This window comes from Nanorana parkeri, unplaced genomic scaffold (assembly GCF_000935625.1).
Source record: "Nanorana parkeri isolate BGI_ZX_2015 unplaced genomic scaffold, ASM93562v1 scaffold2348, whole genome shotgun sequence".
Classification (NCBI taxonomy): Eukaryota; Metazoa; Chordata; class Amphibia; order Anura; family Dicroglossidae; genus Nanorana; species Nanorana parkeri.
The window spans coordinates 41,435-67,102 of record NW_017308616.1 but is presented as its reverse complement, the minus strand read 5'-3'; the positions used below and the strand labels follow the sequence as shown (position 1 = coordinate 67,102).

Sequence of the window (25,668 nt, the reverse complement as noted above, 5' to 3'; positions counted from 1 at the left end):
CTTGAATGACTGGAGCTATCTCCAGTCATTCAAGAGGCATGTCAGGGGCCAGCTCCTGGAAGAGCACCGTCGGTTCAGGGCGGACCCTGAAGCGCAGGCGCCCTGATGGACCCCCCCCTGAGACATCCTGGTCAAGCTACACTTTTATCGCACCAAGGAAGCCCTAGCTACTGCAGCCAGAGCCAAAGCAGAGCAAGGCCCACTCTCATTCCAAGGCCATGAATACCAAGTGTTAGCAGACTTGGCCCCTTCAACCATAACAAAGAGGAGGTCCCTGTGCCCCTGTCTCGATGTCCTCTCCTCTCTAAACATCACATTCCATACAAATGGGGGTTCCCCTTCCGCTTGCTGTTCTCCCACGAAGGGAAGCAACACACCTGTACCACCCTAGAAGAAACTCAGCGCAAACTGGCAGACCTGGGCCTAGCGGATTCACAATCTATGATTACAGACTCCCGACACTCCCCCGATCTTTCCTCCAAGCGATCCAGAAGCGACTCAGATCAGAATCACTCCGGTGAATTGCGTCGCCCTGCAGTCAAGATGACCACCAAAACCCCTCGCCGCGCTGAGTTGTCACGCAACCCTCCTGGGGTTGGTCCTATCCTTTTTTGCCGCCTGTTGCAGTGAATGATGCCCTGCTGTCGGCTGCCGTTTGCAGCAAACTAAGCCCAGAGAGGGCGCCATCGGTTGTGGCCTTATTCTTATGTTCATCCATTGTGGGACTTTTGCACTTCTGTGAGACTGCCTCACATACTATATCAACAGCTGATCAATGTACATGCCGCCCCGGAATCTTGGGCTTTCTCGAAGCAATATCTGCACTCCACACGAGACACCTTGACACCTGGCGTTGTCAAGTGCACTAACTATCGCTACTTTCCCCATATTGCAACGGGGAACTGCCCTTACCTCATCATGACGAGATTTATTCCCTATCCGTTGACCCTTCTATGTTGCACCCCTACTCTAACTCCCCGTGTTGCATGCTCACAGGGAATGTTAACTTTTCTATAATATATCCTTTTTGACGATATTCTACAATGGTATGCATATGTTTATGTTTTACCCATGTTTTCGGATTGTACAGTGACAAGGGGATGACATCTAGCTGAACTTAAGTCCCCTATTGGCTGTTTGGGGTGCACTTCGCACACCCACCTCCTCCGAACCAATAGTGGCTCAAGCTTTACTCCGTCACCCAGTCCCACATCCCAGTCCCCAATGTGTGCACTAAGGCGGGTCCCTCACAAGATTAGCGTACTGTATCTGGGGAAAGATGATCATTGACATTTGCTACCTAGTCGCCAAACAACCTAGAAACAAGATTCCTAATGCCCCATCAACTGGCCTCCCTCTTGTCCCCTTTTGGTACTGGGTTGCTCTTATGGTACTGGGTGAGTACCATAAGAGCAACCAAAACTTAATTTTAATAAATTTTCTTATATCCCTGAAAATATTAAGCCTAACTGTACAAGGCCTCAACTCCCCTAATAAGAGGACGCGAGCCTTCAGATTTTTCCAATCCTCCCATGCAAACGTAATCTTTCTGCAGGAAACTAATTTCTCCAGATCATCATGCCCCAAATACTTCAGTGCCCAATTCCCTCAAATATATATGGCCAATGACTCATGCAAAAGAAAGGGAGTCCTTATCGGTTTCCGCAGGTCAGCCAACTTCACGTGTCACTCAGGGACCCGTGACCCTCAGGGTCGCTACCTGATCCTCACGGGCCTTCTGGATGATCAGGAAATTACACTCGTTTCCTACTATGCCCCAAATGTGGACCAGCTTGCTTTCTTTCGGGATCTTTTAGATAAAATACATACCTGCTCGACGGGCGCGGTCATCATGTGTGGAGATTCCAACATGGTACTGTACCCGCATTGAGACAAGTCAAGAACTTCTTCCACATGCTTGCACATGGCGAAGCCCTTTAGGGACCTAGTGTCCTCCTACTCACTTGTTGATTGCTGGAGAGAAGTCAACCCATATAAAACTGATTACACACATTACTCCCACTCTCATGCTATCCACTCCAGAATTGATCTCATTTTCACCTCTGCTACCCTGACACCTCACGTCCTCCACTCCCACATCCTGCCGGTCCCATGGTCTGATCATTCGGCTGTCACCATGATCCTCCCTGCCTTACACCCCACTCTCAACACTCTGACCTGGACCCTGAACTACTCCCTCCTCACTGACCCTGCCACCAAGATCCTCCTAGAATCCTACCTCACAGATTACATTCAAATTAACCGCACGCCAGACATTTCCCCCGTCACCCTTTGGGAGGCTCATAAGCCGATCCTAAGGGGTCGGATAATTCAATTATCTTCCCAGCTTAAGAGGGAAAGGTTGCGTAAACTACACTCTCTTGAGAGGAAATTCAGGGAAAGCTCCCAAGCCTTCTCATTAGACCCCTGCCCGGCCAATAAAACAGCGTTAGAATCGGCCCGCCAAGCCTTAAACCTCCTACTCACTGATCATGCTGCCAAACAACTCCACCGAACTGCCCATAAATTCTACCTTAAAAGCAACAAAGTCTTGCCTCCAGACTCCGGCGTTTAGACCCCGTTCGCCTACGTACCCCTGCGGAAACCCATACTAGTGCCCCAACCAAGGTCCTGGAGGTCTTCAAACAACATCTTTCAACCCTGTACGCCTCCCAAGACTCTTTCTCTACCGAACAAGCTGACCGCTTTTTCGCAGACCTAGACCTCCCCTCCCTCACGTCATTCCAAAAAGCCTCCTTTGAGGAACCCATCACAGAGCAACAGGTTCAACTAGCGATCAAATCGCTGCCCTGGGGCAAGAGGCCAGGGGTGGACGGTTTCACAGCAGCCTATTACGTCGCCTTCAAAGACCTAGCTCCCCTACTGACTGAAGCGTTCAACTCTCTTCGCAGAGGCGGATCCCTAGGCCCTGACTCCCTCACAGCCCTGATCTGTATGATACCCAAGCACTCCTCCGATCACACTAATCCCTCCAACTACAGACCGATCTCCCTACTTAATGTAAACGTTAAAATATTAAAATATGACGTTAAAATATTGGCCAAGGTGTTGGCCAATAGACATAACTGTGCGATAGGCCACCTGGTCTCAAATGACCAAGTAGGCTTCATCCCTACCAGACAAGCTAGCGATAATATTCGTAGAATCTCTCTCCTTTCCCACATAGCCAAGACTAAAAATATTCCAACCATGCTCCTGTCCCTAGATATCAAAAAAGCATTTGACAGCATCTCCTGGCCCTTATTCCATACACTGCATCACTGGGGTTTTGGAACCTTCTTTCTAAAATGGGTGTCCTCACTCTACAACAATCCGACCGCACGTGTAAAATATGCAGGTTTTTGCTCCCAACCCTTCCCGATCCTGAGGGGCACCAGACAGGGTTGTCCACTGTCCCCCCTCCTCTTTGCCCTAACGTTGGAGCCCTTAGCCCAGAAAATCCGCCGATCACCTTACATCACCGGCATAGAACACGAGAAAATCTTGCATAAGATGTGCATGTTTGCGGTTGACGCATTACTCTTTGTGACGAACTCCAAAGTGACTCTACCTAACCTCACTAAACTCCTGTCGGACTTCACCTCAATCTCTGGCCTATGTATCAATCCCTCCAAATCAACAGCCTTAAATATCACTTTACCCCCTGCGTTAGTTGACTCCCTACGAGACGCATACCCATGTTCATGGAGAACGGATCACCTTCCATATTTGGGAATCAAGTTGGGGAGCTCTTACCAATCCTTATACTCTGTAAACTATCCTGACATGCTTTCGAAATTAATTGCCATGTTAAAAACTTGGTCTCAATACCACTTATCCTGGCTAGGTAGGATAGCAGCGGTCAAGATGACTCTCTTACCCAAGATCCTGTATTTATTTAGAGTCCTGCCTGTAGCGGTCCCAGCCCTTAGAAAACTTCAAACTCATATCTTCACGTTCATATGGGGAGATAGAAAGCCTAGAATACCCAGACGTACGATGTATTTACCAAAATCTAAGGGAGGACTGGCAGTCCCACAGCTATCTAAATATTTCCTAGCGGCGCAAGTGGGTCAATTGGTAAAATACCATTGAGAGTTTGAGGCTCTGGCTTGGGTGGCCTTGGAAAACACCTTAGTGAAGCCTACATCAGTAGCCAACCTGTTATGGCTGGCTCCAAAACACAGATCCCCCATCTCAAACCCCATAACTTCTCACTCCCTCAGACTGTGGGACTCCATCAAAACACAATACAGCCTTATTTCACCACACTTACCACTCATGTCCTTCCTTGACAACCCTTCCTTCACTCCTGCTAATTCAGGGCTTGAACCATCCGCAACCTTACCTACCTGCAGGAACACAAACAACTACCAAACAAAGAGATATTCCGATATCTCCAAATTACAAATTGCATTAATACATCCACCCCAAAACAGAGGGGCCCCCGATTACTGTCCCCCTTCGAGAAAATTTGCCGCAATGGCCTGCACAGCCCTGGACTTATCTCGCTCCTTTATGCCATTCTAGTCTCCCCCACAGATATGCCCCCCCTCATATGTGAGACACTGGGACAAGGACCTTGGGTCGACTACTGCCGACGGAGTCTGGGAACAGTCCTGAGCTAATACTAGGAGCAGCTCAAGATGTGCAAGCATGCTGGAACTTAACTATAAGGTACTCATGCGCTGGTACCTGGTACCTACAACCCCGACTGCTCTCCCAACTGCTTTCGAGGTTGTCCTGATCGAGGCACTTTTTTCCACATTTGGTGGAGCTGCCCACTTTTGGGAGCTAATATTCAATATCCTCTCATCTCTGTTCTCGGTACCAATACCTAAGGACCCTTACTTTGCACTTCTCAACTGCAGGCCAGAGGGCCTCTCTCGTAGACAGTTCAACCTTTCAATGCATACCTGCACCTCCGCTAAAAGAGAGATAGCGAAGAACTGGCTGACATCTTCCCGAAGTCTCACCAGTGTCATAAATCATGTCCATTGGGTTATGGCCCATGAAAAACGAACTGCGCAACTTAGCGAAAGAATGACCAAATTTGAAAACACCTGGTCCCCATGGATAGACAAATATTTGGCACCAGGCACCCCTCGCCGCCTATGTATTATTTAACTAACCTACCATAACTGCCTTATATATCATCCTCTAACGCCACTGTACAGCCCGACTCTTCTTCCCCCCCTCTCTTTTTCTCTCTCTTCTCCCTCCTCTCTAACACCTGACCCCCCTACCGCCTGACGATCCCCTTCTCTACCTGTGTGTCCCCCCTACCTTATGTCGTCCTGTCTGTGTTTTGTGGTGTCGTTGCCTGATGCTCTAACCGGCTGGTTACAAACTAAACTAGAAGTAGCCTAGATACCGCCACCCTCTGACATTACATAGCCTTGGGAACTCCTAAGGGTACTTGAGAGGTATCCTGAGTATCTTCTAATCTACAATCCTCAGTGACGAATAATTAACTGACCCCTCTTCTCATGTAGGATCCCAGCTAGTTTATAGGCCATACGTACAAATGCTATGACAATATTGCATATATATATAATATGATTTTTCCCGAGGACCACTGTCTAACCAGGTCTACTACCCCGTCAATGTGATAGACCCGAAACTTGTAACCACCCCCTATCTGAATACCAATATGTATTTAACTACTACTACTACTACATGTCATACTGTTGATGCTACGGTCTGCGCACCATCACTAATCACCACCAGATAACCAGGGATCGATCCTCCTCACATCCTTTCGGCCAGAGCTCAGAACTGTCAGAGCTCCGGCCGAAGGAAGCCAGAGCTGCAGGCCACATAGTACCGGCTCGCGGGCCGGAGTTGGTCAGCGGACCAGTACTTGGAGACCCAAATTTCCACTCGCCCTCACTTTATTTTTACTCGCCAAATGCGAGCATGCGAAATGTTGGAAATTTTGAGCCCTGTTTAAAGTATGAGAGATATGCAGGGACTTCTATTGCTGATAAACTGATGAAAAGTTCCCTGGCTTTCATTCTGAAACTCTGGCTTCAACACTGATGCAGAAGAGTTATGCAAATCAGGAAATCTGAATTAATTTCATAATTATTATTATAATAATTTGTAATATTATACTGTGATCCCAAAGTTCATATTAATGCCAAGCAGAAAAAACTATCTCAACAGTTAAAAAGGATAACATACTTCTAAATATTTGTCAATTTACAAAAGAAGAAGTTTATTACGTTTTTTTGAGGAGGGCACTGAAATCAAGTTCCCCGGAATCATCTCTTTTTCTTCCATCTCCACTGGTTCTAAAGGCAAAAATAAATTATTGTTAGCCATTTGTAAAGCTCTGGATTTAGATATTACCTTCATGCAACATTAAAAACTCTGCATACTTACCAGGCAAGCATGAAAATTAGGGATCTGCCGAACATATCGGCCGAAAGTTTTCCTGCTGATACAGCGTTGCATCTGTGCTTTCTTCCCTCCCCGCTGGGCGCTGCTCTGTGTCCCAGCGGGGAGGAGAAAAACTGTCACAGGCGGCCGAGCGTTGCGGGAGGAGAGCTCTGTGAGTGGCCGGCGTCTCTCCTGGCGTCCATTCTGGACATTTTTATGTTACACCCATATTTAGAGTGTAACATGAAACAAGGTAAGATCGCAAACCCTCTCCCCACCCCCACTTAGCAAAATGGTGGATTTTTTTCCCCAGCAAGCTTGTTTTCCTTTTTAAATTCAGTACAGCTCTTGAACAATAAAAGTTTCTTGAACAATTCCACATTCTTTGGCAGTGAGTTCCAGACCCTAACTGATCTTACTGTGAAGAACCCCCTTCGCCCCTTGTGCTGGAATTTTTTTTCCACCAATTTTAGGTGGTGGCCTCTAGTTTTTGTAATGGAGTTAATTTTAAACAGTTTATCGCTAATGTTGCTGCCACCATTGAACATTTTGTACATGGAAATCATTTCCCCCCTTAATCTCCTCACCTCCAATGTGAACATGTTTAAATTTAGTAGCCTTGTCTCGTAGCTCTGGTCCTCCATACCCCTAATTAGTTTGGTTGCCCTCCGCTGGACTTTTTCCAACTCAAGGACATCTTTTCTTAGTACTGGTGACCAGAACTGGACCGCGTACTCCAGATGTGGTCGAACCAATGATCTATAAAGTGGCAAAATTATAGACTTGTCCCTGCAGTACATCCCCTTCTTAATACAGGACAAAACCCTGCTAGCTTTGTTTACAGCAGCCTGGCACTGAAAGCTACCTTTCAGTTTGTTGTCTACAATGACCCCCAAATCCTTCTCCATTTCTGACTCCCCTAGCGGCATACCCATAATTGTATAACCCATTTGTCTATTTTTATGTCCAAAGTGCATTACTTTGCATTTATCGACATTAAACCTCATCTGCCACATTAATGCCCACTCCCCTATTAGATCCTTTAATACGATCTGTTAATAGAGAAACTACAAATCCCATCATCCACCTCGACAGAGCGACTTGTATTTTTCTATGAAATACAAGTGCGGTGACAACACCACACTTGTAGTCAGGGGCATAACTAGAAATCACAGGGCCCAATAGCAACATTTTGTATGGGGCCCTGTGATTTCTAGTTATGTCTACTTGATATCCCAAACAACCCACCTGAGAGTGACCCAGAAGAGCCCACCATAGACTCTCTATGGTGGGTTCTGCAGGGTCTCAGCTGGGCTGGCTAAACCCTCTTACCTGTCAGCCCCGATCGCTCTCTGCCTCCTCCGTCGCTGGGCCCCGCCTCCTCCATCGCCGGCCCCGCCTCCTCCATCGATGCCAACGCCGGTGTTCTATCGAAAGCTCCGTCTTGTCAAGTTCTCCGACTGGGCACGTCACATCCAGTGACTTCCTGTAGGAGATGTACAGCAGATGGAGCTAGTGCGCATGGCCTCTTCCGCAGCTGCTGGCTGACTCAGCAGCAGCTGTGAGAAGGAAAGCGCCGCTGCACAGATCACTGACAGGTTGTCAGTGATCTGAACAGCGGCGTGTTCCTCCTCACAGCCGCCAGTGACAGCCAGCAGCCTGAGATGCCATAGCGACCCAGGCGGCCAGCACAGCATCAGGGGGATGCCATGGCCGGGCCCCCCGTGCCCCGGGCCCCATAGCGGCCGCCTGGGTTGCTATGGTGATTGTTCCGCCACTGCTTGAATCCATTGACTTCTTCCCATCCATGTCCATCCAAGGCAGGGACATGCGGTCAGGGGAGGCAGGTGGGGCAGAGCCTCACCTAGAATTATGGAGGAAAAAGCTGTCAGCTTCAAGTCTGAAGCTGACAGCTTTTTCTCCATTCAGATCGGCAGCTAACAGGTTACACAGCAGGGAAATCCTCGTCGCTGTGTAACCTGTTATGGACGGAGCACTGCCTTTTAATTACAGGCAGCGCTGCATCCAGTTTTTGACAGGTATTTAGGTTACATGGCAGCGGGCTTTCCCACTGCTTGTGTAACCTAACTATTCAAGCCAGAGCTGTCACAGCCTCTACTTTGTGTTAGAGGTGTGAGCTCTGTGGATGGCTTGGACCAATAGAAAAGCACCATTGATCCAAGCTGTCAAATCAAAAAAGTAAAAAAAAATTGATCATCTGGGACCGGGTTGGGGCAGGGCTTCAGCCAATGGGGGAGGGGAGTGACGTGCTGGGGGCGAGGCTGGGGAATGCCTCACCCGAAACAAAAGGTACCGCACGTCACTGGTCCAAGGTACAGACATGGAGTAAGATGGACGGTAGAAACAGTCTGCAGGAGCCAGAGCATTGCACCCGCAATCTAACTAACTTTGATAAACTACGCAATATAGTGGGTGAAATCAAATGGGAAAACTTTTTTTTTTAAACTACGTTTTGACCAGAAGTGGGACTGTTTCAAGAACAAATAAAAAAATGCAATTACAAAGTGTATACCGTTGGGTACCAAAAGTAAACGATCAAAAACAAAACGTATATGGCTAAATAAAACAGTAAAACAACACATTAAGGAACAGAAAGTGACATTTACTAAGTATAAAACAGAGGGGACAGTATTGGCATTCCAAAACTACAAAGAATGTAATAAAAGATGTAAACTAGTAGTTCTGGCAGCTAAAATTGATTGCGAGAAGTATATCACCACAGTTAGTAAAAGAAACCCCCCAAAAATGTTTTAATACATAAACAGTAAAAAGGGGAGAAAGGAACAGATAGGCCCAATAAAGGACGAAAATGGGAGGTTAGTAACAAACGACAGAGAGAGGGCAGAGGCACTAAATACTTTTTTCTCGTTGGTATTCACCAAGGAAAAATACGGGTTTAATGTACATGATAAATCGCATAATTTAACAGAAAATATACCTCAATGGTTGACTGAAACTGGGATACAACATAGGCTTAAACTACTTAATGCAAATAAAGCATTAGGGCCTGATAATCTACACCCTAAGATACTCAAAGAACTCAGCTAGGTCATAAAGAGACCATTGTTCCTCATTTCTAACGAATCGATAATGACGGGTAGAGTGCCACGTGACTGGCGGAGGGCTAATGTGGTACCTATATTAAAAAAAGGGTCTAAGGCCATGTTCACACCAAGCGCGGAGCAGGTTGCAGACCGGATCAAAACTGCGTCCAATGTATTCCAATGGTATTTTTAGCTCCAGTTCACATCGCAGCGTGCAGTTCCAATGCATGAAAACGCATCAAAAACGCATCGCAAAATGCATGAAAATGCCTGGAACGCACTGAAAGCCCATGTTAAACTAAAAAATTTATTATTTTTTTTAACAAAAATGGCCCGGAACGCATCAAAAACGCGGCACAATCCACTGGACTGCGTGTGTAGAAACCTGAGCGGATCTGCTCTGCATTTGGTGTGAACAAGGCCTTAATGTCAACCTGAGAACTACAGACCAGTTAGTCTGACATCCATAGTATGCAAACTGTTAAGGTGCCCATACACTGCACGATTTTCGTACGAGAATCGCGGGAAATCCCACGATCGTACGAGAATCGTGCAGTGTGAATGAAGACGTGCGACCGTTTCCACTGTACGGTCGCGCGTCTTTTGTCTAAGGAGCATGCTAGAAAACCAGCCGGGAATCGTACGATTTTCGGCTGGTTTTTAGCATGATTGTAAGATCAATGCCGCGCGGGCCAGTGTGCGCACGCGCACACTGCCTTTTCAGCATTGCGGTCATCGCAAGCCCACCCCTCAGGGGGGCGGGCCTGCGATGATCGCAAGTATGATCTGCCTGTCCAAAATGGGCAGATCATACGTTTTTTTAAATTACTTTACAACCATCGCAAGACTAAGGTCTTGCGATGGTTGTAAAGTGTATGGCCAGCTTTAGAGGGATTTATTAAGGACTACTTAGTGGAATTTGGCGAGGATCATGGCATAATAACTGACAACCAGCATGGATTTAGGAAGGATCGTTCTTGCCAGACCAACCTGCTAACCTTTTATGAAGGGGTAAGTAGAGATCTGGATAGAGGGAGGCCGGTGGACGTAGAGTATCTGGACTTTGTCAAAGCATTTGATACGGTACCACATAAACGCTTGTTATACAAGCTAAGGTCTATGGGCATAGATGAAAGAGTGTGTACGTGGATAGAAAACTGGTTACAGGAACGTGTACAAAGAGTATCAGTTAATGGCCCCTTTTCAGACTGGGTTGAGGTCATGAGTGGCGTGCCCCAGGGTTCTGTGCTGGGCCCCATGCTCTTCAACCTGTTTATTAATGATATTGGGGAGGGAGTAAATAGCCATATCTCAGTGTTTGGTATAGCAAGATGAGCAGCGCTAAGAGTTCAATTAGCTATATCTTATACAGGTGGCAGTGATTTAAACCAAAAATAGTGCTTTCTTAACACACTACTTAAATTAGATACTGCAAAGTATTTGGTGTCCAGACAATGTGATGAACTTTTAGTGTATTGTGTCAAAACATCAATATAAATATAAAGATTGTGATATAAAATACAAGCTGCTGTATTATAGACCGCTGGGTCTGAAGATGTTTAAACCGAATTTACAGCGCTAGTATGTGAATCAAATAACCATATATAAGTGTTTGTGGACTATAAGTCATACATATAGTGCCGTGTTTTTTCATCGATTACCGGTAATTTTGCTCCTAAGAGCAAAATTACACATGGACTCACATACACTTGAGCGGAGCTACATTTGAGCTGGTGTGTGCGCATACACACACACACACCAGCTCAAACATAAATGCATACATACAATAGTTTGGACTTGATGGACTTATGTCTTTATTCAACCTCAAATACTATGTAACTACCGTATGTAACTATGTAATGATTGCGATTGCAATGTTTTACTGGCTCCTACACAAAAAAAATATAAATTAACATTTCTTCTTTTATGAAGAACTATACATGTATTTATTTATTTTTTTGCAAGAGGATGAGGTTTCCTTTAAAGTGTAAGTCTGGCTAAAGCTTGTTTTCTTTGTTTTGGACAGAATGTGGTAGAGTTAGGCTTTCAGGTTTTTACTGCCATCCAGGATTCTGTTAAGGAGATTTCCTTTTACATCCACCTTCTGTTATTTGTTTTCCTGTTTCCCAGTTGCAGGACTTCCCTGCAACTGCCTAATAAAATATTATCAGCAGGACAGGAAGTGAGGTAAAATTTCTTTAATAGAGCCCAAACAATAAGAAAGTTTTTATCTTGAGATACACTGTAATACTGGTTACAAGTAGTTTCCACAATAGGAAGCAATTGTACCATGCTGACATGTGCGATTCGTTTCAGAAAGATTCGTTATTCGGACACATTTCCGTTATTTGGATATTGGATATATCCGAATCTCCAAATGGCAGAAATGGCGAATGCAAATGAATCCGAATTTCCAATAGCTAAACTTTCGGATGAAATTCGTTAGCATTAGTGTGTACAAATTTTCATTTTTGGACGAATTTCCATTACAGTAAAGTGATATTAGACAAAACAACAAAAATATATTTATTTTTTGACAGTCTGCAAAAAAAAAAAGCATGAGGTTCCCCCCCAATTAATACCAGACTCTTTAGGTCTGGTAGGAATGTTAGGGGGGACCTCTATTTAAAAATAAAAAAGTGTTTGGGTTTCCCTTTACATCTGGTAGGAATTTTTCTTTATTTAAAGATTTTATAATACAATAAACAAAACAAACAGGGAAAAGTACCATATGAAAGGAAGCCTGTCAATAAACATTGATGGCTCACCATCTAAATAAAGTAAACATGTATAAAAGTAATAAAAAGAGGGGGAAAATGGCAAATTTCAGAACAAAGTGACTTCCTCTATTCAGGGTCAATATGTGTAGAACCCTTTCTACTCCATGGATACATCTTGGTAAAGGGAGTTACCCAGTTATCTAAGCGGATAGACAACTCAGGTAAACAAGTCATAGTGAAATATATCTGTAGGAGTCAAGGAAGGATATCTGTAAAGACAGCCACTTTGAGCTTACAGACACATTGCAATGCCCGGGAGGGCCGCACAATAATCACACATGCTTAGGTTTTCACCCAAGTACTGGTCGTATAGTATAGTATACTTTATATACAGTATAGTGTATATAGAAACCAGGTACTTCATGGTAATAAAAAGTGAAAGACAGAAAAGACATACTACAAGAAGGAAAAAGGGAAGAAGGAGGTTAAGCGTTGGTAGACCTACACCCGGGCCTTAGGCACAGCGTTTACCAATACTGCCCACTTCCTCAAACTGGGTTGTCTAGAAGGTGGTTGGAAAATTTGTCATCTGTGTAAATTCGGTCCGGAAGAACCATGTCTTGCAATGCCTGTCATGGAGACCCCTACCAGACCAGATCCTCTATTCGCTCCACCTCACCAACTTTGTGAAGCCACATGGATATCGTGGGTATCTTGTTTGTCTTCCACAAGTCCGGAATACAACACTTGCTGCATTCAGCAAGTGCGGAAGAATGGAGCTTTTATAATATTTCCTGGGAAAAGAATCATGATGAAGGAAGAAAAAGGCTGTATCCCATGGGATATCTCTATCCGTGAAGCTGCTGAGCAGGTCAGAAGACCAAAAAGAAACCACTTTCGGCCAGGCCCAATAGATGTGGAGTAAGTCACCAAGTGATTCATCGCATCTCCAACAGCAATTAGGAATAGAGGGAAACATCGAATGGAGGACCCGAGGAGTTCTGTACCACCTAGTCTGGAGCTTAAATCCGGATTCCTGAAAGCGTGTATGGATCGAGGACTTAAAGGTAAAATGTATCATTCTAGTAACTCAGACCGGAGTGAATTGAACCTCAAGATCCCGTTCCCATTTCTTCACCTATTCTGGGATGTAGTCTACTGCTGGAGTAAAGAATACATGTAGGATACCGCATGGCGGAGGGGGCCCATTTGGACACACTCTTTTTCAAAAGCCGTAAGCGGGTGAGAAAAATCTGGCGCAGGTGGTAACGAAGTGAAGAAGTGGGGCAATTGTATATTCCTTCAAAAACCCAGTGCAGATGTTTTGGAGTCTGCTAGGAGAAGACCCTGAGAGGGCCAGACACCATCACAAAGAAAATGCAGAGCCCTGAAGCAATCTGACTGCATCAGGGATCGGAAAACTACGCCATCTGGACCCGGAGTGAGAGAGGGATTCCCTATTACTGGAAAGAGGGGAGAAGAATGTGGTGAGATAGAAGGGATGTCAAATATTCTTCTACAAACCCTCCAGGTGGCTCCTACAGTGGAGTGGGCGCAAACACTAGGTGGAATATGCAAATCACACTAAGGAAGGCAATGCAAAGGGATATCTAATGCCGCCTGTTCTACTTGCACCCAGGGCTTCAAGTCACCGTTACAGCACCAGTCCGCAATCCATGCAAGATGGCAAGCTGTATAGTAAAGAGATGCTTCAGTCAGCCCAATGCCTCCATGTAATTTAGAAAGGCACCGGAAGGAAAACTTCAACCTGGGTGATTTGTCAGTCCATTGGAATTGCAAGAACAGTCTATTCAGTGATTTTAGAAACCCTATTGGGATTCTGATTGGCAAAGCCTGGAATAGATACAGGATGCGGGGCATAATGTTCATTTTAATGATATTGCATCCGAACCATGAGAATCTACCAGAGGTCCACTGTTGTAGATCCTGTCTCCATTTTTAGAAGTAGTGGTGGGAAATTGAGGTTAAACGTTCCAGAGAGCCTAAGTATGTGATTGCTGAGGTGGACCATTTAAAATAGAAGGAGGCGCGCAGACTGTGGACAGAGGAAGCCGGTATAGTAAAATGAAGCGCCTCTGATTTAGAGTAGTTAATGAGAAAATTAACAGCGCTAGATGTCACTGCTACCCCTAACAGCCGGGAGAGCAGCACATCTAGTCTGGGTGGTGAGGGTAATTCAGGAAGGCCAACACAGGTTGTGGTAATAGGGCATTCTATATTTCCGAGGACTGATAGAATAGTTTGTCTCCTCAACCGGATGGTTTGCTGTCTCCCTGGTGCCAGGGTTAGGCATGTGGTGGACCGGGTGGAAAAATTACTGGGAGGGGTTGGGCATGACCCAGCTGTCTTGGTCCATGTTGGGACTAATGTCAGAATACATAGAAGATGGAGGATCCTTAAAAATCAATTTAAAGAACCAGGATGCAAACTGAAGGGAAGGACCTCCAAGGTAATATAATATAATACCGGCGTTCGCTCACCTCTCGATCCTGTCGCGGCTCTCTGCCGTGACAGGGGAGGGGCTGGATTCCTGGTAATCTCAAATAATGCAGAGCTTATTACAAATATTCATATAAAAAAACATCTGCGTAGCAGTGACCATAATATGATTTAATTTAACTTAATTTCTAAACAACATGCACATACTGGAAAAATAAAAATACTTAACTTCAGGAGAGCAAATTTCCCCATGCTGAGGGCTGCTCTTGAAGACTTAAACTGGGAGAGAATATTTTCATCAAAAAACACTGAACAAAAATCGGAATGTTTTAAAACAATTGTTCGCAACCATATGGCAAAATATATTCCAGTAAGCAATAAGTTTAAAAGGCTAAAAGTAAAACCCATGTGGCTCACATCCAATGTTAAAAAAGCCATAAACAATAGGAAAAGAGTGTTTAAAAAATATAAAAATGCAGGCTTGCTGTAATTGTGCAACAAAATTGTGAAGTTTGGCAAGTCTGCAATAGTTTAGCAAGTCATTTTCAAACGCGCAGCTAAAGTTGTTAGTGGTGTCCCCCAAGGTTCAGTGTTGGGCCCCTTACTGTTTAACCTATTTATATATAGGTTTTATATATTTGTATATACATAGAATTGGGGATTAAAAGTACTGTTTCTATGTTTGCAGATGACACCACGTTATGTAGTGGAATACAGTCCTTACAGGATGTCTCCAACTTACAAGCAGATCTGAATGCACTGTGTGATTGGGCATCCATTTGGTAAAGTAGGTTTAATGTTGATAAATGTAAAGTTATGCACTTGGGGACCAAAAACATGCATGTGTCATACACTGTAGGGGGAGTATGTTTGGGGGAGTCAATGATGGAGAAAGATCTATGTGTTCTGGTAGACTATAAACTGAATAACAGCATGCAATGTCAAGCCCCAATTTCTGAAGCAAGCAAAATACTTTCTTGTATTAAAAGAGGTATAGACTCCAGAGAGAGAGAGATAATCCTGCCCCTGTACAAAGCATTAGTAAGACCTCATTTGGAATATGCAGTTCAGTTTGGGACACCAGTTCACAAAAAGGATGTTGTGAAACTGGAGAAAGTACAGCGAAGGGCGGCTAAACTCATAAGAGGCATGGAGAAGCTCAGCTGTGAGGAAAGATTAGCTGACCTGAATTCGTTCTCTCTGGAGAAGAGGCGATTAAGGCTGGACATGATCACAATGTATAAATACATAAATGGTCCATATAGTGAGCTTGGTGCCAAATTATTCACGTTAAGGTCACTGCAAAGGACAAGAGGGCACTCTTTGCGTCTGGAGGAAAAGAGGTTTAATCTTTGCATACGGAAAGGCTTCTTCACAGTTAGATCTGTGAAAATGTGTAATAGACTCCCCCAGGAGCTAGTTCTAGCTAGCTCAGTTAATTGTTTAAAAAAAACCATCTGGATGTATTCTTAAATGCACAGAATATTACTGGATATTGAGTTCTTATAGGTATTTTAAGCATCAGAGATTGTTGATCCAGGGACTATCCGATTGCCTTATGGGATCAGGAAGGAATTTTTTTTCCCCTGTTGGAGCAAATTGAACCATGCTTTATAGGGTTTTTTTTGCTTTCCTCTGGATCAACAGGGGGTAGCTGTGGGCATAGCGTTCTGTTTAGGCTTTTCTTCTCTTTTTTTTTTTTCATATCTCTATAGGTTGAACTCGATGGACTTGTGTCTTTTTTCAACCTATGTAACTATAGTTTTCCATACATTCAAACTTTTTCTACCAGATTGGGCAGGGAAATGACTGGTTTAGATAGAAAAAAAAGTAGATCACCTGCGAAGGCTACCACCTTCTGGCGGGTAGATTTTCCAATTGGGATGCCTGTGATACCCGGATGAGATCTAAGTTTACACAGCAGGGGCTCTAAGGTTAAAACAAATAACAGGGGGGACAGGGGACAACCCTGTCTCGTGCCATTATTGATCTCTAGGGGTCGGGATAAAGAGCCATTAATCTTGACCTGCACGGAAGGACGGGAATAAATCCCTCTGATCTAAGCCAGCATTTGGTCACTGAGTCCCAGATAACGTAGTACTGAGTCCATGAATTCCCAATTCACCCCATTCAAATGCCTTTTCGGCATCGGTGGATAGAAGCATGAAGGTGGTGGAATGAGAGTTAGAGGTAGGAAGCAAAACTTGTTGTGTGCTTCTCTGGTGGATATAAACCCTGTCTGATCGGAGTGAACTACCGTGTGGATTAGGGGAGCTAATCTAGATGCCAGAATTTTAGTAAAAGTTTCAGATCTATGTTAACAAGAGATATGGGCCTTTAGCTTGAACAGCAGAGTGGGTCTTTACCTTCTTTAGGGATCACAGTGATATGTGCTCTAAGAGCATCCTGTCGAAAGGTGCCTCCAATTCCAACACAGTTATACGCTTTAAGAAAATAAGGGGAAAGAAGATCTTGGTACTTTTGTAAACTAGAGTAAAGCCATCTGGGTGTAAGGGAGCCCGGGGATGTCCGGCGGCGAGTGTGCATTCCAGGGTGGAACGCACCCGGAAGAGCATCACCGCCGTCATGCCTCCTCACGCCGGCCGATGCTTCCCCTCCGATTTCCCGCGCTAGCGGGCTATTTAAAGTCTCCTGCAAGGTTAGCAAGGCGTTCCACTATTGAGGGTCAAACGCCCTGCTAACCCTCCATGCTAACCAGGCACTGGGACCTGTCAGACTCTCCAGTTGCCCCGGGACACCTATCCTCCTCCACAGCCTGCCAGGAGGATCCACTCTGCAGCATCCACTCTGCAACCACCACTCTGCAGCATCCACTCTGCAACCACCACTCTGCAAACCTCCACTCTGCAAACCGCAAGTATTCTGCACTTATAGTTACAATCGTTAAGTGAACCCCTTTTCACTGAGTGAGTACTGTGAATACCATCTACTCTATTCCATTGGAGTACATTGTGAGTACTGTGAATACCATTGACTTTATTCCATTGGAGTACATTGTGAGTACTGTAAATACCATTGACTTTATTCCATTGGAGTACATTGTGCCGTGGGCCCCCTGTGGGTTAGATCCATTCTAATACTCCGCAACTACTGCCTATGTACTGACGCATACCGGGCTACTCATATTACCTTGATGCTTAACGCCAGTTGTCCCATCCTCCTCCTAAGTTACATGAATCGTATGTTCTCAGTAATCTGTGGTCTATGAAGTAATAGCCACTACTGTCCCTCTGATTTTCCTGATTTACGTACGGTATATGATGCACGAACCTCTAACTCGCCGTTAGATTGCGAGTGACACCAGAGGTTCAAGCCTGACCTACCGTCTCACTACTCAAACCTGAGTCCAATTCCCCCTAAAACTCCGTAGCTGAGATCCTGTTACATACTCGCCGGGACCAGGCGTGACACTGGGTCAGGCACCTTCCCCATATTTGTTTGAGTTATAGCCTGGGTAAACTCGGCAGAAGTAAGAGGAAGATCCAGAGAGTCGATATCTTCTCCCGATAGCCGAGGCATGCCAGAGTCAGACAGGTAGGAGTTTATCGCTTCAGCCATGGATGGTGTACTAGAATCCGCAGGATTAGATTTAAGATTATAAAGAGACATGTAATAAAGACATCTTCAATGTCTTCAGTCCTAGACACTCTGGAGTGACCGTGTGTAAATATTTCCGGGATGAAGGCCCTCTCGGAGTGCCCTTGCCAGGAGTTTCCCACATTAGTCTCCAAACTCATAGACGGTCCTTCTACATCTGGCAAGTGCATGTTTGGCTTTACACAAGTAAATAGACTTCAAACGAAGTCTTAGAGAAGCCAGCTCCCCTATAACACAGGATGCCAGGGTACATTAATGCAATGTTTTCAAGGTATGTATCTTGTGCAGTAATTCAGTAATGAGGGCGAGTCTAGAACACTTAAGTCGTGAGCCATGCTTGATAAAGACGCCCCTGATGTAAGCTTTATGAACCTCCCAAAGGATCATGGGGTCACAATCTGGATTCGGGTTGTAAGAGAAGTAGGAATAGAGTTCAGAATGAATGGATTAGGATATAGAGTCATCCTGTAGAAGTGATTTGTTTAACCGCCAGGTCCAAGGAGGCGAGGGGGCTTGGGATAAGTCGATGACAAATGAAATCTCCGAATGGTCGGACAGGGAATTAGAGCCTATGGATGCTGTTAGTACATAGGGCAAATCGCAGTGGCGGCTCATGAACATGTCAATCCTGGTATAGAACTGGTGTGGATTAGAGAAAAACGTTTAGTCCCTGTCGGTGGGATGCAGTAGACGCCAAATATCAGTCAACTGATATAGTCTCAAACATGTGCGGATGCGCCTAAGAGCAAGGTATGACAAATGGGAGGACAACTTGGGGGAATCCAATAGGGGGTCAAGTACATAATGAAAATCTCTCCCCGCTACCCATATTCTCTCTGCAAACGTGGACAAGTGGTCCAGTACAAGTTCTAGGTATGAGATTTGATTGGTATTGGGAAGGTATAGGTTAGCAAAAGTGCATAGTTAGTTGCCCAAGGTCCCTTTAACAAGCAAGGCACGTCCCTCAGGACAGGACTACGTGTCCACGAGCTTCCAGCTGGAGTGATGGTGAAAGAGGATGTTAACTCCCTTAGTTTTAGAGACAGGAGAGAAGCAATGATATGCATGAGGGTAATGCCGCATCTGTTTAAACTCCTGCAAGATCACAGGCAGTTTCTCAGGCATGTTCAAACCCTTCACATTGAGTGATATCAACGAGGTATTGACTACTGAGGACATAGTGGCCAGATATGAGTGGATATGAGTGAGCAATTAGAGCGTTAAAGATCATCTGTCCTGGGAAGTGTGAGTATTTCCCATGGGGCCTGGGGGAGGGGAAGAAGGAGAGAGGAGAGAGGGAAAGAAAAGAGAAAGAGGGGGGATTGGGAAAAGAAAACGGTTCAGGAAAATACAGAGAGGGGGTCAGGGACACGAAAGGAAAGCAGGCACAGGAGGACAGATAAAGGGAGAAAGGAGAGAAATAAAGGGCAAAAAAAAGAACAAGAAGATTTTTTTTTAAACTAAGTGAGGACAAAAACCTCAATGGGAACTATGCCTAGTATCCAGGGCCTTGTGTGGGAGTAAGCTTAAGGCAAAGGACACAGAGTCACTGGGCGGCTCCGGGCATCGACTTGTATCAAACCATGAAAAAAATACAATTAAACAGCTTCAACAATTAAACAGCTTCAACTCCAAAACATATCTTCTGAGATCCTAGGGTCTGTGGGTAGCGGAGAACAGTGGCGCACATAACTTGCATTGAAAGGACGGTTATAGATATGTACAAATAATGAGGTGTAGGGTTTCCCAAGTCTCGATTCCCAAGTCACTAATCAGTGAGTGGCAGGTGATGCTAAAATTTGAAGATGGGTGACCAGGCACAACAGTTATCAACCAAGGCAGCTAATAAAGGTTGATAAGATGCGAGCTCGGGAGATCTCAACACACAAACATATCAGAGCTAAGCATATAAATGAAGGGCCAGGAGAGGCATTCAATGCGGCCAGAGTTCATGGGTGTTCACAAGCCCCAACATTGGAACAGCTACCTGTGGAGGACATCCGTTAACCCGGGTATACAAAATCGCTGATATCGTCCCAGGTCCCGGAAAGTAATCCACCCATCCTAATCAGGCTGGGGAGTATTTGAATTTAGGTGTAGGTGAGTATATACTATTCTATATGAGTGCAGCAATTGGTGGTGAAAAACAATCTTGCCGGTCAAGGTTCACGAGATGAAGTCTTTGTGGAGTGGAGCGTGAACTTCGGTAAACCCTACCCAAGGAACGTTGTTGGGGCGGCTAAGGGTCCAACGGAGAGTGACTCCGTATGCGGGCTCTATCTGCATCCAGATCCAGAGTAGGTTGAAGCCAGTCCGGCATGGTAAAATGGTCAAATTCCAGAAAGGCGAAAAGATCATTAAGATCTGCGTGATGTCTCAGCATAAAAATGTTATCTTGTCTTCTGACAATGAGATGGAATGGGAAGCCCATCTATAAGTGGCACCCATTGCTCGGATTGCATCAAGTAAAGGCTTTAATAGACGCCTCATCTGTAGGGTGCGCCTGGAGAAGTGAGGGAGATATCCAGTTCATTTATTTAAAAAAATTTTAAATGGCTCCATCGATGTAATCCAGCATCAATCATGATGCATGACGCCTGCCGACCTGGCAAAAGTACAAGCACTCCTTACTCTTTCAGAAGGAGGGGGGCATCAAGGTGCCCCTTTAATTAAAGGGGTACCCTGATGCAAAAAAGCCCCCCTCCCCGCAGACCCCCACAACCACCGGGTCAGGGTTGTGGGGAAGAGGCCCTTGTCCCCACTGGCAGGGGGACACCTCCCAATGCCAAGGGCACGTGGCCTGAGAAGGCACAGGGGGGGGGGGCTCAATCGTCCCCCCCTTTCCTGCCCAGCTGGGCCTGTGCTCAGACCAAGGGTCTGGTAGGAATGTTAGGAGGGACCCCCCAAGGTAAAAATAAAAAAAGTGTGAGGTTCCCCTCCCGATTCATACCAGACCCTTTAGGTGTTTGGTATGGGGGAACACCACCCCCCAAAAATGGGGGAAAAGATGTGGGGTCTCCCCTAAAACTCCTACCAGACCTAAAGGGCCTGGTATGGCTTTTGGGGGGAACCCCATGTACTTTGTTTTCATTTTAAACTTGGTGGGGTCCCTCCTAACATTCCTACCAGACCTAAAGTGTCTGGTATGAATTGGGAGGGGAACCTCATGCTTTTTTTTTTTTCTTCTGCGGACTTACATAGTTACATAGTATTTGAGGTTGAAAAAAAAACATATGTCCATCAAGTCCAACCTATTTTGTGTGTGTCTATGATCTTATTTATGTGTAGTATGTACAGTATCGTTCCCTGTGTTATCGCAATCTTAAGAGTACTTGTACCCCTGTATATTACGGTCTCTAAGGAACTCGTCCAATCGCCTCTTGAATGATTCCACACTCTCAGCCGAAATCACAGCATGTGACAGCGAGTTCTAGACCCTGACTGACCTAACTGAGAAGAAACCCCTTCGTCCCTTGTGCTGAATTTTTTTCTCCACCAATTTTAAGTGGTGGCCTCTCGTCCTTGTCATGGAGTTAATCGTATACATGAAAATCATGTCCCCCTTAATCTTCTTACCTCCAATGAGAACATGTTTAAATTTAGTAGCCTGTTCTCACAGCTCAGGTCCTCCATCCCCTTTGTGAGTTTGGTTTCCCTCCTCTGGACTCTTTCCAGTTCAAGGACATCCGTTCTGTTCACTGGTGCCCAAAACTGGACCGCATACTCCAGATGAGGCCGAACCAGTGATCTATAAAGTGGCAGAATTATAGACTTGTCCCTGCAAAACATTCCCCCCTTAATACAGGAAAGGACTCTACTTGCTACAGCCTGACTCTGCGTGCTATTATTCAGCCTGTGGTCTGCAATGACCCCCACGTCTGTTTCCCTTTCGGACTTTCCCAGACTGTAAAATATATATTTTTTTTTTCTGTTGTCTAATGTCATTTTGCTGCAACTAAAATCCTTCCAAAAAATGTGTACATACTACTGCTAATGAATCTCGGCCAAATCCCGAAACAAATTGACTTTCGGACCCGAATCCTGAAAAATTAAATAATAAAAAAATCTGAATAAAAACGAAACAAAACACATTTTTTGCCTGTGCAGATGTCTAATTCTAGGATATCTATGATATTATACAAGAAGAAAGTGGTATAGAGGCATCATCTAGGTCACTTTTTCTTGCTCCAGAAGAAATCATAAGGAAACATTATGGCAAGACTTTTTCCCTCAATGGGTGTATACAAAAGTGTATACGGAATGTGAATCTTACTTTTCATTATTACATACTGGTGTATTTATATAAGAGGAGCAAAGGAAATTATAAAGGCTGGTTTGAGCTGTCTGGTCTAGTCCATATACTGACCTTGTTTTGGACAGATTGTTTAGATAATTTGTGTTGGAAAAATTGGAGATACAGTGAACAATAAATTTGCAATTTCAATTGACCATTTCTTTTCAGTGTATGCCAGGACTGAACAAATTATTTTAGAATACAGGAGCAAGTAAGTCCAGTCTGAGAGACATAAGACAATTTAAATTGCCAAAGAACATGTACATCTATTCACACCAATACCAACGTTCAGAGGCGGCTCTTTAATTAGGCAAGTTAGGCGGCCTCCTAAACCTCACACTCATGGGGGCCTCATGGCTGTCTAACTTGCCCAATCTACAGCAGAGGTCGTGTAACCCACGGCACCCGTGCCCAGCCCGCAGGGCTGGCGCTAGTGCAAGGCAGGAGGTGGGGAGAAACAGTAGCGTCCCTGCAGAGAAACAGTATTAGTGGAATACATGCATAGTCCGGCTGGTGTACTGTCCGTCCCAGCCCCGCCCCCTGTTCTGTGCTGCGGTGAGGGAGTTATGTGGCTGTGACCTCTGTCGTGCCATGTGTGGAGCAACTCAGAGTAAGTCCTCCTGTGTGCTCTGTGTATTTCGGGAAGATCATTTGTAAAGTGACATAGAAATTCCTCCTCGTTCTGGCGGGGGGAAGGGGTTGTGGTTTGTTTGTTTTTTTCCCTTCCCTCAGCACACACACTGCCTCAATACGTGTCTCTGGTCCCTGGCTACAATACAAAGATCCGATGTCCGCAGTCTAAAAAAACTTTGCCACTCATTTCTGTTTACTCAGGTATTTAGGCTCCATTCACATATAGCGTTTGCGTTTCCTGCACGGTTTTCTGTGCAGAAGATCGCCCACGACGAAAAGACTAACGTTTTTAACCCACACGTATTCCCCTCGTTTGCGACTATTATATAGCCGCGAATGTGTGGAATCTACCATCTGTATTATTGCACTTGCACTATTTTGGGGGCTGTGTGGTTCCAACCGCGCGGTCCCTGCAATAGCCTGAACAATGCACATTAAAGTGCATTGTTTTTTTATGTTTTAAGCGGCTCCACGCATATTGGTACAGCCGAATACACGCGGACAGTGGCTCCAGTGTGAATGGAGCCTAAATCTACTTACTATTCCGTTTATAGGATCGTACTCAGCATTGTAGTGTGACCTCAAGCAGCAAGTTAATGCCTTTCATTATGTAGCCTTGAATGCGTTACAGTGCATCCAGGTTTACCATGCAATGGTTTTGGTCTGAGGTATACTTTGCAATGGTTCTGGTCTGAAGTCTTCAGTTCATTGGTGCTGGTCAGAGGTCTGCTGTGCAATGATTCTCGTCTGAGGTATACTGTGCAATGGTACTGGTCTGAGGTCTTCAGTTCATTGGTGCTGGTCAGAGGTCTGCTGTGCAATGAATCTGGTCTGAGTTCCCTTGTGCAATGGGTCTGCAGTGTTTTGGTGCTGGTCTGAGGTCTGCTTTGCATTGGTGCTGACCTGAGGTCTGCTTTGCATTGGTGCTGGCCTGAGGTCTGCCGTGCAATGGTTCTTGTCTGAGGTCTGCAGCTCAGAGCTCTGTCATGCAAAGAGTGCATTGATGCTGGTCTGAGGTCAGCTAAAAGTAACATCCTACAGGCCAGACATAACACAACTGACCCATGAAATGCGGACACGGGGATGACACTACAGCTGTAAGATCAGTTTACTTTTCAGCACATAAAAAAAATTAACATGTTTTGTGTTTGCACCAGTTTTTCATTTTTTTACCTATAGTTGTGCTGCTAATGGCAAGGTAAACACATTATAATAATTAGTGACTTTCTCTTCTCTCTCTCACTCTCTCCCCTGGCTGTCTATCCTCACTCTCTCCCCTGGCTGTCTCTCCTTGCTTTCTCCCCTGGCTGTCTCTCCTCTCTCTCTCTCCTGGCTGTATCTCTTCAATCTGTCTCCGGGCTGTCTCTCTTCACTCTGTCTCCTGGCTGTCTTTGTTCTGTCTCCTGGCTGTCTCTCTTTGTTCTCTCCCGTGGCTGTCTCGCCTGACTATCTCTCTGCTGCCTGTCTCTCCTCTCTCTCTCTCTCCTGGCTGTTTTTCTTTGCTTCCCCTGGTTGTCTCTCCTCACTTTCTCTCCCCTGGCTGTTTCTCATTGCTCTCTCTCCTCTGGCTGTCTCTCATTGCTCTCTCTCCCCTGGCTGTCTCTCCTCCCTCTCTCCCCTGGCTGTCCTTGCTGTCTTTCCTCCCTTTCTCCTGGCTGTCTCTCCTCTCTCTCTCCTGGCTGTTTCTCTTTGCTTTCTCCCCTGACTGTCTCTCCTCTCTCTCTCCTTTGGCTCTCTTTCCTGGTTGTCTCTCTTTTGGCTCTCTTTCCTGGCTGTCTCTCTTTTCTCTTTCTAGTGGCCGTCCCTCCTCCCTCTTCTCCCAAAAAAAATTGCCCTGCTAGAGTGTTCGGGTTTTGCTTGAAGAAAAGGTGGTAACCCTAATCAGCTAACCTCCCAGTGACATGGGGCTAGCATAAGGCTGCATAGGCAGACGCCTGAGGGTGCCCAGGGGGGCTTTTTCATTATGGGTGTAGGTGGAGGCCTCAAGTTTGAGTTTTGCCTAAGGCCTCACAAAGTCTAGAGCCGCCTCTGCCAACATTAAAGTGTATTTTCATGTTTGCAGCCAAATTGGAATGACACCTTTTTTATATTTTTTACCGTTCACATTGCATAAGCTATAGAACTATTTAAAAAATGCTTTTTGCAGTTTAACCCCTTCGTGACGGGAGACTACAGTGTACCTATATGACGTACCTATACCTATTTGTGCCTATATGACTGGCCACGTACACTGTACCTGACGAGTTATATCAGGCTTTGTAATGCTGGTAACAGCTGATTCTCAGCAGTTACTGATGAATGCCTCAGTCATTAATGAATGCCTCAGTATTGAGGCATTCATTAATGAAATAATTAAGTTTTTTGTAAAAGCTTCTTCCTTTCATTAATGAAAGAATGAAGCCGTTACATGCAAATACAGGACCGCAATTTGCGATCCTGTATTTGACAGCTAAAAATAGCAGAGAGGTAGCAGTGACTCACCTCTCTGCTATTT

At 45.2% G+C, this 25,668-nt stretch overlaps 1 protein-coding gene across 1 annotated transcript in view; it reads right to left on the bottom strand.

The window, feature by feature from the left end:
- The window catches only part of LOC108801482 (myosin-binding protein C, fast-type-like), a 145,829-nt gene that overhangs the window by 96,759 nt on the left and 23,402 nt on the right, over positions 1 to 25,668 (bottom strand). The window contains exons 8-9 of the mRNA XM_018573363.1: positions 7,709 to 7,711; positions 6,228 to 6,290 (exon numbers count right to left, since the gene is read on the bottom strand). Of these exons, the coding sequence (XP_018428865.1) occupies positions 6,228 to 6,290; positions 7,709 to 7,711 (66 nt within the window). The remainder of the gene's footprint in view (positions 1 to 6,227; positions 6,291 to 7,708; positions 7,712 to 25,668) is intronic.